Source organism: Drosophila teissieri, chromosome 3L, assembly GCF_016746235.2.
Source record: "Drosophila teissieri strain GT53w chromosome 3L, Prin_Dtei_1.1, whole genome shotgun sequence".
Classification (NCBI taxonomy): domain Eukaryota; kingdom Metazoa; phylum Arthropoda; class Insecta; order Diptera; family Drosophilidae; genus Drosophila; species Drosophila teissieri.
The window spans coordinates 19,197,613-19,210,966 of record NC_053031.1 but is presented as its reverse complement, the minus strand read 5'-3'; the positions used below and the strand labels follow the sequence as shown (position 1 = coordinate 19,210,966).

Below are 13,354 nucleotides of genomic sequence, written 5' to 3'. Positions count from 1 at the left end.
CTATACCTCAATGCAAAACTTGCGAAAAAGATGTTGCTAATAAGCTTTTCTTAATTAAATTCAAACAACAAAATACTATTAAAAGTTGGACGGAACCGATATCTACAGATGCTTGTGTAACTTTTATGTAAAAGCAGAAGACATTTTATTTAACTGTTGTAAATCCTGTTTGATGCGTCTTCTTAAAATTTTAAAATGTACTGTTTTTAAAATTTGCATCTAAATTTATGTAAACTATTATTTTAAGATGTGAAAATAATCAATAGTATCAACTTAAAGGCAAAGCGAAAATATTTAAAGAAATCGCTTACACTCATCCAAATCTATGAAAAAGCAATAATATATTTTTATCAATATTACAATCAGTTTTATGACAAAAAACAAAAGTGATTGATTCGTATGTAAATAAAATCACACCAAATATTTTCGTAAAAACTAAACGCCAACCCAGTCGAATGACGTGTTTTACTCTGATCCCAGGCAAATGAAAAAATAAATGCCTGCCCCACAGACCCACAAAAGTCGTATGTAAAAATTCGATCCGCTTACATTTGATGGCCCCGTGACGAATGTAAAACAGCCATGAAAATGCTGAGCCCAAAACACGGCCCATAAACGGAAAATGGAGAGCGGGCCATTAAAAGGTTTGGCCCTCGTGCTGGAAGTCAGGCCTAAAGTCCGTTCGGTTTATGGCCAATTAGAGAGCGCCTCATTTGCATCGGTCTTGGCATGGCCAAATGCGAATGTCTCCTCGCTGCGGGCCTGGTTCCATTGATGCTGACCGGCTGCCTGGTGGCCACTTGGACTTGGAGGTGTTTGTACAAAGAATTCCCAGTGGACGTTGAAAAGGTGGGCATGATCTTGAAAATCGATAAACGAAAGACCGCTAATAGCGGTAACTTGATTTGTCTTTTCTAGATCAAGGGCGGCTGGTATGTTTATGCGACTAGTCCTGGGAAAATTAAGGTCTGCTACTTTGAAGAGCGTAAGTTGCAGTTCAGTTCACGCTAGTTGGTAATACCAAATATATGTAAGGTTATTAGGATATTATTATTTTATTGTTTTTAGCCAACAATTAGAAGAGTTGAAACGCAATTTCTACGACTTTTTTGTCCATATATTACATACTTGGTAACACTTTAATTGTCTGCTTCTCAAATTGCTTATATTGTATTGCAGTGGATCTGTATTGGACAAGGATCACACAAACAGACTTTACAAATTATGCCGTGGAACTGCACTGTTCCTTGCCTTGGATGCGTCATCAGATGGCGATTTATACCCGGAAAGCAATCCCGAGTGAAAAGACTCTCAATGATATAGCCTCGTACCTCAAGACAGTGGATCTGACAATCAAAAACTTTAGCCTAATCCGGCAGAAAAAGGACTGTCGGTCGAAGAAGCCTCCGATCATGCAACGCTGGCATTTGTCCCGATATCTGTACATGGATTATAATCCGGTTTATGTCAAGCCCTTGGTGGAGAACGCGAACATCTGAGCCAGCTATTGTGCGGCATCTCTCCTCTCCAACGGGCCACTTTCTTTACCCCGAAATTTACATATGCCAAATTTGGTACAAATATGCGAATGTCATACCATCGACTGTCGCATAACACAGACCGAGCGATCAAGAAATCCGAAGTGGCGATACCCTTCGCAATAAAAAGTTTGGAGTTTCTCGCACAGAAATTATGAGTGCATGATTAATGGGCCAAAATGCTATCCCGCTCTCCAGGGATCCCAAAAATAATTTATTCAGTGAAAGGTTGCCCCCAGTCGGCAATTAAAATTCCTCATGTCCCGATTATATCTCAATATTGTATTAATTAGCCCGAGTTTTATCTGCTCACGCTGTCATCGCTGGTGCCCAGTGGTCACCAACCTTACCCATCAACTCAATTAGTGAGCCGCTGACTTATTAGTCAGAGTTTCTTCGATCGCAGCTGATTCGGAATCCGATTCCGATTCCGATTCCCAGGCCAACTCCAGTTTCGCCTGAAACAAAACCACGGTGAGCTTTAAGAAATTCTTTCATTCGGTTGTTTGTCATCGTTGGGTCAACTTGCCTTCGAATCCGATCCAAGTCGCGCATCTCTTAGTTTTCGTTTTCAATTTCGTCTCGGATCTTGGGCTATTCCGATTTATTTTGGCCGCGAAAGAGAAAACTTGTTTCGGTGGCGCAAAGATGGTGATGTTGCTGTGTGGAATGAGGAAAAATGTGTCGGTCTCGAGTGTGTTTGAATGTGTTAAAATCAATTAGCATACCCCATGGGCTGCTGCTGTTGCAGCTTCTGCTTCTGCCTCTGCCCTTCTGCGGCGCCTTTGTGAATGAAACCTCTGTTTTCGGGCCCGAGAAGCTGCAGGCCTTCAAGATCTTCGACGATGAGCAGCCCAGCAAGATCTCGGGACGCAGCTTCATCTGTGTGCCGCTCTTTCGGGTCTTCAGCCTGGAGCTGAGGCACAATATTCGGCTGGCCCCCGATGAGTTTGTGGCTGTGAGTGGAGATCATCCGACCCTGGGCCTCTGGCAGCTCGAGAAGGCTCTGCCCCTCAAGGAGCAGGACAAGGCGCGCACCAAGTGGTATCTGAGGGTTTGGATATGCGCCAGCCAAAGATTCTACTATCGATACGTGATATTTTCCAAGAACAGCCAAGGCAAGCGGATCCTGAGGAGCTGGGAGGGCCAGAGAGTGGCTCGAATGCTGCAGACCTACGAGATCTATCGCTCGCCGGGTCTGGACATACTCGGCGAAGCCTACCCCATCTCAGTTGGTGGGGGTTTCTACCTAGAGCGTGGTTGGTTGCAGTACGAGTACGTAATAGAGTTGAAGTTCGTCTGGCAGGATCATATTGCTATATCTGGAATGGCTAGTAGTGCCAAGTACCGGTTGATCTTAACACCGCTCAACTTAATAGACGACACCCGCATAGAGGTCTCAAGATATGCCTACAATCAGTCATCGTTCAGAGCACAGAACCAACGGGGAGTGCGGTACACACAAGGCTCCATTGTTGTCTTCCGGATTTATCAGCCGCTGGACACCTACAATGCCCTTCGCTTGTCCATTTATCAGGTATCAAGAGATGTCCAGTTGTCCTTGGGAGAGGCGTACATATTTCCGGATCAGATTAAGGGCAGTCGTGGGATTTTGCAGGTCCCCATCTTTGCGAGCTTACAAAACTTAGCCATTGGGGAGATCACCCTGCCCTACTTGGTGGTTCAACCCATGCCAAAAGTGGAGGCGGGAAATCTGAGAGCCAGCTTCCATCACTACTGGCCGGATAATTGGCCTACGCTGGATGTCGGATATCGAGGCTTGGGAGCCAGCTACTTCCAATCTTCAACCAGTCTGACGGAGAACACCATCGAAAGTTATCTGGCAGTGCTGAAGGCCAAGGGGGATATGGTCCAACTGGATGTGCAGCTGACCAAGGACTACGTTCCTATAGTCTGGCATGGTTTTGGATTCTACACCTCGGACAGAGATCGATCTGTAAGGGATCGTTTTGACCTACGCTTTGTACTGATACGGGAACTGACCTACTCGGAACTGAAAGCCAGCCGCGTGTTTATCCTAAAGCGTTGGACCGTCCAGGAATACACCAATCTCAATGTTAAGGATGTCAGCCAAAGTCGCAGAATTTTCCCCAAACTCTCGGAGATTTATGAGGCACTACCAAATACGCTGGGACTTCTGGTGGAGATTAAGTGGCCTCAAATAATGGCTTCTGGTGTGCCGGAATCCACCCAAAGCTTGAACAAGAACATCTACGTGGACAGGATTCTACAGACCACAATTCATCATGGGTGCGGACGTCCACTAATCTTCGCCAGCTTTGATGCGGATATATGCTCAATGGTCAGGCTGAAGCAGCATGTCTTCCCTGTGATTCTAATGAGCATTGGAAAGTCCCAGATTTGGGATGAGTATATGGATCTGAGAACCCAGAGTTTCCAGCAAGCCATTAACTTCGTTCAGTCCGCAGAAATTTTGGGAACAGCTCTGCATGTGGAGAACTTTCAAAACAAACACCAGCTAGTCAACTTGGCCTTGGATCTGCAGCAATCTCTCTTTTTATGGGGTAACGATCTGCAAGATGAACACCTTCTGGAGCAATTTCGAGCGTTGGATGTGTCAGGCCTCATCTACGACCAGATGGATCGAGTGGGTCCGTCCACCTGGAAACGGTCAGAATTTTTCCGAGCTCCTCAACTTATGGAACTATTTGGAGCTCAATGCATTAGCAGTGGAAACTCCACGACCGTTCCGGGAATAAAACCAGCTAAGCCAACCATTTGGCCTAAGTTGAGATAGTGCTTGGGTAAGAACAGTAAGAATTTATAGGAAAATATTTGTGAAGGAAGTACGTTCTGTACATAATCGGACTTTCATAGTAATCTAAGTTAATACTTATAAGTTATACAAATTAACGAGTGGTAACCAAAGGCTTTAGATACAAAAGGAATAGAATACGGTGCTAAACTTAAGTTTTTCAAAACCAAAATCTTCTTATGGCTTAGGTTTGGTAGGAATTGTGCAAATTTATTGTACTTTTACCCTTTAAGTAAAGTAGTAAGTAAGAATTAAATCAAAGTTCATACGTAAGGAACCAGAAACGATATACAAAATATTTTAGTTTTTATCGCATTTATCACATAAAGATGCATAGAAATTATAAAAAGTGTACTAAGATCAAGATCAATAAATACTCAATGCATAAGTAGATAGAATAGAAGTACAGTAGCTGAACAGTAACCGATCTCATAATAAACAATTTGTAGAAAATGTAAAATTTTATTAAATGGATTTATTTATACAAGCTTTGCTGACTTCGGGAACCAGGTAGTCGCACCTCGCACAAAATCTGAGCGCACACACACACACGGACAATCAATCAATCAATCAATCCATCAATCAGGGCGCAAGTGAACCCTTCTATTGAGATGAGCAGTTTGCATCGGTGTAGAGGTCCATGTAGTCATCCGAGACGCAGGCGCTGCCAATGGGCATCGGCTGGCAGATACCCTGCACCTTGCTGACGATTTCCACGTGGCAGGTTCGATGTCCGTGGGCGGAAAGCTTATGGAATCCGCTGGTCGGGTGCTTCAGGATGATCTGGGGCTTGTGGCCAGTCCGATGCTTCGTGGGCGGAGTGGGTTCGTCGAAGGTCAGCCAGTCGGGCGGCATGGAGTGCTGGGGCCTGGCGGCGGACTGGTCTCCGGCGACATCCTGTTCCACCTCCAGTGGCAGGTCCACACCATCTACTCCGTCGTCCAGGTCGATGGGAAACCCGACTTTGGATTTGCCCTCATTTTCTGCACCCAACAACTGGGGATTCAGTACCAGGGCGTTGGCAATCAGCAGAGTGGTGGCACAGTGGAGCAGCAGATGCAGTGGGGCCATTCTACCAACCGATTCCAGCTGGAATTCCGAGTACTTTTCCCGTGCACTGGCCGTGCATGAATGTGGCTATCCCTGCAATCCAATCGCGCTTTTATAGCTCCCAACTGTGGTGCGGATAGTCAATGACCCAACAATTGAAATTGAAAAGAAGCCACTCAAGGAGGAAGCTTCTATCGTCCGGCAGCCAGCGTTCGGCATCCGGAGAAGACTCTGGGAGTCTCCACCCACGCGGACACAAAGGGCGTAATTAATTATAGTTGAGTATACGCCACGTAAGCCGCAATGACAAGGACGCCCTGCAGTGCTTCCTCCTTGGGAGCCGAGAAAATTGGAAATCTATTCCCATTTATTCCTCGATTCATTCTCTGCCTCGATTCTGTTTGGTTCGGTTTCGGCGCCGCCTTCCTTTTGTATTTCCGGCAATTATTTTCGACGATGTGACAATATTGCCGACAATCGGGATTCAAGGAAGTAGCTGAGTGTGGGATTCCCAGTCTCGATGTGGTGTAGGGCTCTTAACGACTTCATAAGCATCGCGTTCAATTGAATTCAAATGCAGTTGTCTTGGTCCCGGACCCGCAGGAAAAACACGCACACGCACACACACAAGGACTCGGAAACGAAATCAAAGACAACATTTAGCGGAAGTGAAGCTGACGCCATTTTTAAAATGGCGCATACGTGTGCGACGTGTTTATGGCAGATTTTTTGGATAAATGACATGACAGACAGCAGCTGCCTAACACGGCTACCCGAAGCGAAAGCCAACTCAATAACAACAGAAAGGAAAGAAATTTTTCAGAATGTAGCTCAGGCCGCGATTGCCTAAGTGACATCCGATGATTTCCCCACGTGACTATTTTAAATTTTCAAATATTTTACAGCCACAGTGTTTGAATTTAAATCAATTGAAAAGCTAGAATGCTTAACGGATATCACACTTAATGGCCGAGATAACTGCTCTATTAGATGGCAATGACTTAACGCAACAAATGACATTCCATTAGGTAATTTTCATTTTCAATATCAATTCCCCCAACAATTCCAGTCACAGTTCAGATCATCTCTAATGGAAACATGCTTAGGGGCAAGCAGAGAAACATCTCTGGCGGCACGCAGGATGAATAGCTAAGGATAAGGAGCCCAGACTAGACATTGTCGACAGGACTCGCTGAATCATAAAATTGTACGCCAACCAGAGGCAACCGAGTCTGCTGCTTAGCTTGTTAGCAATTCAATTCGGTCATAATAGGACGGCTGATAGGCCTAAGCAGCTCAACCCCACCGCGGTTCACCTCAATTTCCTAGTGAGGGCGAGCTAATTAAGCGCCTTAGCCATAGAATTCTGCACCCGACGCCTTTGCCCAGCTAATTAGAGCAGCTGTCACAGATGAAGCCGGTAGTTGAGTAGCGTGGAAGCCAAGACGAGAAGGCAGTGCAAATAATTCAATTAAATTGCTTACGAACAGTTCACTCAGCATCAACAACAAGGTCGAGGGCAGAAGGCAGAAGACCGAAGACAAACCGCAGCCACGGAAACCGAGGCTTTTCCACAAACCGCCGTGTCGAGCGAAAGCCAAAGCCAAATTCAAAGCCAAAGTCGACTAATGCAAATACCCCTTTTTGGTATAACCACAAACCCGAAATGCCAAGTCAAAATTGACAGAGACAAGGGGCTATAATAATCAGGGGGAAATGATTTCGGTTTCTAGAATAGTTCGCGTCTAAAGAGTAACAGCACAACTAGTAGTAAGCCTTTGTTCAACTAGTGTGTCTTTTAATTAAATAGTAATTATAAGTATTCGGCTTGCACATATAAACATACTACTAAATATAAAGGAAACAACTTATCAAAATTACTATCTATTCGTAATATTAAACTGCGCTTATGCGTTCAAAATTCAAATTGAATTAAATCATAATAAACGTAAAAACGATTCTATCAAACAGGTGAAAGATAACGTTGCATATGATTTTATTTGAAATCGGATAGGAAATTAAACAGGAAATTGAATTTAAATTGAGTTTTGTTGTATTTATATCCAATGATGATTGGTGCTTTATGATTGGAGTTTTCAAAAGGTACTGCAAGGAATTTGCTTTGCATATGTAACCACAATTTTAATAAATATATTTTTAATTCGTTGAAAAGTATGTGACAGGTAGAAGAAAGCGTTTCCGACTATATAACGTAGTTAGTGATTTGGTCCACGCCAATGTAATCAAATAAAAGTCTAACTTTGTAACACAGTGTAATGATTTTGTTTTTTGCTGCTCATCATTTCATTATAGAACATTTAAATGGGATTACAGGAATATATTTAAATGCGTGGTGTTTTTGTCACTGAATGTTTATTGATACTTAAGATAACACAATCAAGTATTTATGCAAATAACAATGAAGTGCACTTGATACGTTATAGCCGTTAATTACACGTGGCATCTTAACACTATGGCCATATAAAATCAAAAGTAGGCTCAAAGTGGTTACAAGACCAGGACTAATTTAGCCTGCTTTAATGTCTCACTCCTGGAAAATGTCATTAAGTTTATGGTCGACCAACCAAGCAACTCAGCCGCCTTTCGACGCCTTTTCGTCGTTACAAAGTGCCAAAAACCGTGTGACAAAACTGGCAGGAGTTTGAGACGACTGAAACAACTGAACCGAGGCTAACTGCTAACTACCATTTGTTCTCCAGTGACTTAATGTGGCCATATACTTTCTGACTGGGTTTCTGCGCCAACTCCCGGGCGTCTCCTTGCTCAATTTAATCTTTGACGCGCCGAAAATGATGGAGCACGGCCAACTTTTTGGCGCCGGGAACGTTTTAATTTGCATTAAACGCGACGCGACTGGAGTTGCGAAACTTGCGCGAGCAACTATTAAACTAAACTTACAGCACGGTTGGGTTATAAGTTTTTCGTTCTCGCGCTCCGTGGGCTTGCATACAAATGGGTCTAGGAATCGACGCAGGCGGCCCCAAGGATTCGCAAGATTACCTCCCCTTAAGGCTTTAAGAATGCCCGCTTTTGGCCACAAATCAGCGGGGTGGCGCGGGCGAGGGGCGTTGAGGTGGGAGGAATGTGGCCGAGGGTCCAACAAGTTGTCGGCTTAGCATGTGGGCCATTTAGTCTGCCCAGCGGGAATCATAAATCGTGTGATGGGGCTTAGCCGCCATGAAGTATGGCCGATCGGATAAATGAGTTACGCTCATGCCGGAAAGGTGGAAGGCCTAAAAGTTGAATCCTAAAATCCTGCTACTGTACTCAAGCATATGGGATATTCAATCAAACCCAAATGACGTACCTGGCATAATTGGTTACTACTGAGTTCAAGATATATATTTTGAAAGTTATTTTACCCGTTACTAACCAAAGAAAATCGGATTAATATAGTAAACAGCAACCTCCTGTAGTGTCTGATCTTATACGTCATAAACTTATCTTTCATTTTTAACTTGAGAGAGATCAGATTGAACTCCCATCTGCGTTGATTGCCCACCATCCCGAGGCCGGGCCACTGTGTTTCCAACAGCGCGCTGCAGTTGCAAAAAGCTTTTAATTTGTGCGAGTTTCGGCCGAAATGAAAGCCGAGGGCGAGGAGCAGCTGGCTCTTTCTCGTGTCCCCTGCTCCACACCCAATGCTGCACACCACATGGCACACATGGTGCGCGAACATGCCGGCAGACGCAGCTCCCCTAGAGTTCTGGCCACTTGCGTGCCTGCTCGATGTGGATTGCACTGCCACAAGACTATTTAAAAATTAATACGACTGAAATCCACCATTTTCGCGCCAGTTAAGCAAAATGGTGTGGGTGGGAAATAGTAAGCGGGAAATGGGAATGAAAAGCAGACGGAGATGCATTGCAATGAGCTCGGGAGTCCGGCCCACATCTTTCCCACATCTCAGCCGCCTCCCTTATTCACAGCCCGATGCCCACCTCCAGGATCAAAGGCAAGGCACCAAGTAAGCGAGAAAAAGGAGCAGAGAATAAAAGTTTTAATACTTTTGCCAAAAACGAAGAGTGCGCGACGAACGTTGGGCGCCATAAACTTGGCCTCGTCCCAGACAGGCTCAAGTGTTCACTCAGAAAAATGAAATGCTTAAACATACTTGTAAGTATTATTTACATATTGAAACGATCAACTGAATAGTTTTTCATAGTTGTATTATTATTTAACCACCTTATTTAGAGCTAAGCATTATAAATATCTATTTTTGAGAAAAATGTAATTTTTTAGAGCACTCAGGGAAAAGATATAATTTTTCAAGTGAACCTGGTGATTTAAGTCTGCAAAAACGAGGACGTATTTATATGCAGCAAGCGCCTTAACAATTTCCCGCTTCCAATTTTGCATAATGGGAAAGGATCCTCCGCTAAGCTGGAATACTAGTATCCTCAGACCGAGTTCAGCTGTCTGATTACATTAAAGTTGCCTACCATTAAATGCTTCACACTTTCCCTTGTTAAACACCAAATTGAGTTGTAGCCATGAAATTTTTATTTGAAGCCCATAAAACCAGGAGCAGACAGGTGGAAGCCAAGCTAACCCAAGTGACTGACCAGGCAGTCAAATTAAAGGAGCCACCATAAAGTAAATGTTTAGAGTTCATTCGGACGTGTGAACCGAAATGCAACGTATAAAATGGACGCTACATAAAGCTGTTTATAGAGGACGAACTAGATTGGGGGGAACTAGATAGCTCTTTTTGAGCGTATTATAAATCTGTACTTTAAATCCCATGACTTAAAAATATCGATTCTGTTAAGTGGTGCAGTATAACAAGTCATGAAAGGGTTGGACTCGAATGTAATGGTAATGTATATTTGACAAAACTGCACTATACAGAATTGCGAAAAATTGTAATCCCATTTAATTGTTTGACTTTTGTTTCAAGTAATTATTTATCTAGTCTTTGTCATTGGTGTTCTTTTAACGCATTGTGAAGCAGTTAAAGCATTCTGCCATTTACAATTACAATTACCTATTTATTGTTTAAACGTTAAAATTAAATCCCTTCAGCCTTCTGCAGCAGTTTAACCGCCAATTAATTAAGCTCATTTATTTGCTATTCATCGATTGGAATAAATTAAAATTAATTTGCATATATGGCGCGTGATTTACAATCAGCTGAATACTACACAAGTCGATTCCTTATTACCCCCGCTCCCTTCGGGTAAATAAAATACCACAATTAAAATGCGCAAGTGGCAGATGTAATTCATAAATATTTGTCATGATTTTATTGTTTTGTTGCCCGTTTTTTTTGCTTGGATTGCATTTAAGCTGCAATCAATTTGAGCTGCACGTGACTTTTGAACTCCGATGTCTGATGCTGCTGCCGTGGCTGCTGCATGTGGCATGCCACATAGATATAGCCAATCGCACTTGATGCCTCTTAAACCTGATGGAGGGATTTATTTTTTAATGATTTTCTTCCCGCCCACGTTTTGTACGGACGCTGTTCATTTTCCGGCTGGGGAAAGAAGTTTATACTCGGTTTATTTTTTAATTTGTGTGCTGGTCAAAAGTTTTTCAATTTAAAATTTCTCAAACACTCGCCGCCGACTGAGTCCCTGATATTTAATATACAAAATGCTCGGCACACCTGTTCCCAGAACCGACCTTGCGATGCGGGTAAAAAGTAGGGAATAAAAAATAAAGGCGACGGGCATTCAATAATTAAGTTGACGCCAGGCATAAAACTTTATGCCCCGGTCGTCTTGGTCCAACTTTGTAAATTTGTGGGTTCTGATAATTTGAAAGTTGATAGCGGCATGAGTTGATGGGGCGTGGTTGGGATCCGCCGGGAAACATTTTTCATTTCACTCTCGGCTCAGCATGTTTTTCTATTTGCCCAACACTTTAACTTTTTTCGTACCAGCCCAACTTCGCTGCCTGCACTCCAAAGTTGCCTTTTTTGGCTCGACATGGCAATGAGTAGTTGTAACTGCTCGAGGTAGAAGGGTCGAAAAAATGGGGGTGGGAATCCCCTGCTCACTTGGCAGATGAATCAACAATGGGTTTTTATTTCCCGCTGTTTTTAGTGGCAGTTGCTGATGCTAGTTTCCAGCGCCTCGCCTCGAGGTGTAAGTAGATGTTAAGTGCTTGCTGACTTCAGATTCCGTTTGCCAAGTAAACTTTTACTATCTTTTCAAATTGATTAATGATGTGTTGCTGTTGGGCGAAGGTTCTTTCCTTCAAGCTCATTAACTTTGTAATAATAATTAATTGCTGATCTGGTCTCTTTAAACTCTAGACTACTTCATAAAATGAGAGTTCTAAACAAAACATATTTCAAGCACCTAGAAAATTTATTCAAAAATTATAGTTTAATTTGCGGAACTTAGGGTTTTGCAATCTTAAAATGAAAAAACACACTTATGAAACATTCCACATATTATAGATATTAAATGAAGTATTTGCCTAAAGTGCAATTAAGTTCACACACTTAAGGCATTTAATACGTCGCAATTACATCTTCAAGTCAATAGAAGCTCAAAACCCCAACTTGCACTTAATCACTTATTGAATTTCATATTTAATTTATCTTCTCTTACACTTAATCCATCACCCTTTCTCCAGAATTTTGTTGTCCTTCGGAGCTCAAGTGTTTGCCAACCTAATGATAACGACATTTATGTTCGCACACTTGTTGGAATTTGTCCTTGTCGTGACCGTGGGTCCCCCTTCGATACTCGTGCCCCTAATCCATTCCCGATATACTGATAAGTATATAGATATAACCATATATTGTTCTTTTGTTCTGTGTGTATATCTTAATATTTATTTTTCTACATGTTTGCTCGCACACACGCGACGTGAAATATAAGGGGAAAACGAACACACATACAGCTACTACGTTTATGCAATGTGTTTTCGTGATTTCTTAAAAGCGTGAAACTAAATTACTTCCCCTGCGTGCTCCCGAAATTCATGCTTTAATTTGGTATAATACATCCCATAACATATGATGAAAAGAAAATGGATACTCTGATAATATCGATTTAATTATCGTACTATTTTTTCAACACAAATTTAGAGACTACAATCATCTTTGGTGTGTTAGAGGATTCTTGAAAAGGGGCTTATGTACACACGGACTGGCACTCTTTGGGGAAAAAAAAGAAAAGTGCGTCGCATGAACACAGTGATAGTTACCCATACACGGACACTCTCCTATTGAAACAATTGAAACGTGACATGCATTGAAAATTGCCGGGGGACACCGCTGCGTATGAGTGATTTTATGTTGGATCGCATTCGGTTAAAGCTTATGGCGCAAGCTTCAACTTTGAACCCAGCACTTAATTTTTTATTAAACACAATAATCTGATGCCGAGGGAAAAAGAACCAAAAAATAACCAAAGCTGAAACTGAAAGAACCATGTCAACGAACTTGATTGACGAGGGTGATTTAATAAATGAAACGAGCAGTGCAAAAATACAAAAACGGAGGGGAAAAGTAATACCATAACGAAATATTCAACTGGCCCCATACAGAATATATATCCACACCCATTTCGCGTCCCGCATCCCTTGGGGAACATGAAAAACGTCGCAAATCTATGCAAGCTCCTGGACTCGGTGCCACAAAAAAATGCCGGCAACCAGGCGGTGATGGGCACCGTCAGCGGCAACGCCAGCGAAAACAATCAGCGAGGTCCTGGCAGAAAGGGACTCTCCATAAAGAGTCAGTGGCCTGCTATGCCACGCAATTCTAGAAAACCGAAAACAAAAAACACAGCTGAACAAATAGCCAGCTAAAGCGAGACAGGGCCAGAAGCGATGCACAATGAAAACGCTCGTAAAAGTCGAAACAAATGCAAACAGAAAAAAGGGGGAAAACGAGGGACAGAGAAAGTGAGTGTTGTCATGGGCGTAGCATAGGGATATAATACAACTTCTGTGGCTCTATTGTAATGGATAATACGGACTTGGGTTT

The 13,354-nt window shown here is 42.8% G+C and overlaps 3 protein-coding genes across 3 annotated transcripts; 2 read left to right on the top strand and 1 right to left on the bottom strand.

The window, feature by feature from the left end:
* The first annotated feature begins 255 nt into the window (after positions 1–255).
* Positions 256–1,690, top strand: LOC122618473. Its single transcript, XM_043794935.1, has 3 exons — positions 256–849; positions 919–985; positions 1,180–1,690. The coding sequence occupies exons 1-3, from the start codon at positions 730–732 to the stop codon at positions 1,497–1,499; spliced, it is 507 nt and encodes a 168-aa protein (XP_043650870.1). The 5' UTR covers positions 256–729; the 3' UTR covers positions 1,500–1,690.
* Positions 1,691–1,830: 140 nt separating this feature from the next.
* Positions 1,831–4,609, top strand: LOC122618471 (glycerophosphocholine phosphodiesterase GPCPD1). The gene has a single exon (XM_043794933.1). The coding sequence runs from the start codon at positions 2,218–2,220 to the stop codon at positions 4,315–4,317; it is 2,100 nt and encodes a 699-aa protein (XP_043650868.1). The 5' UTR covers positions 1,831–2,217; the 3' UTR covers positions 4,318–4,609.
* Positions 4,610–4,818: 209 nt separating this feature from the next.
* On the bottom strand, positions 4,819–5,452 carry LOC122617730. Its single transcript, XM_043793700.1, has one exon. It carries the CDS (start codon positions 5,404–5,406, stop codon positions 4,939–4,941), a length of 468 nt encoding a protein of 155 aa, XP_043649635.1. The 5' UTR covers positions 5,407–5,452; the 3' UTR covers positions 4,819–4,938.
* Between the last annotated feature and the right edge of the window lie 7,902 nt (positions 5,453–13,354).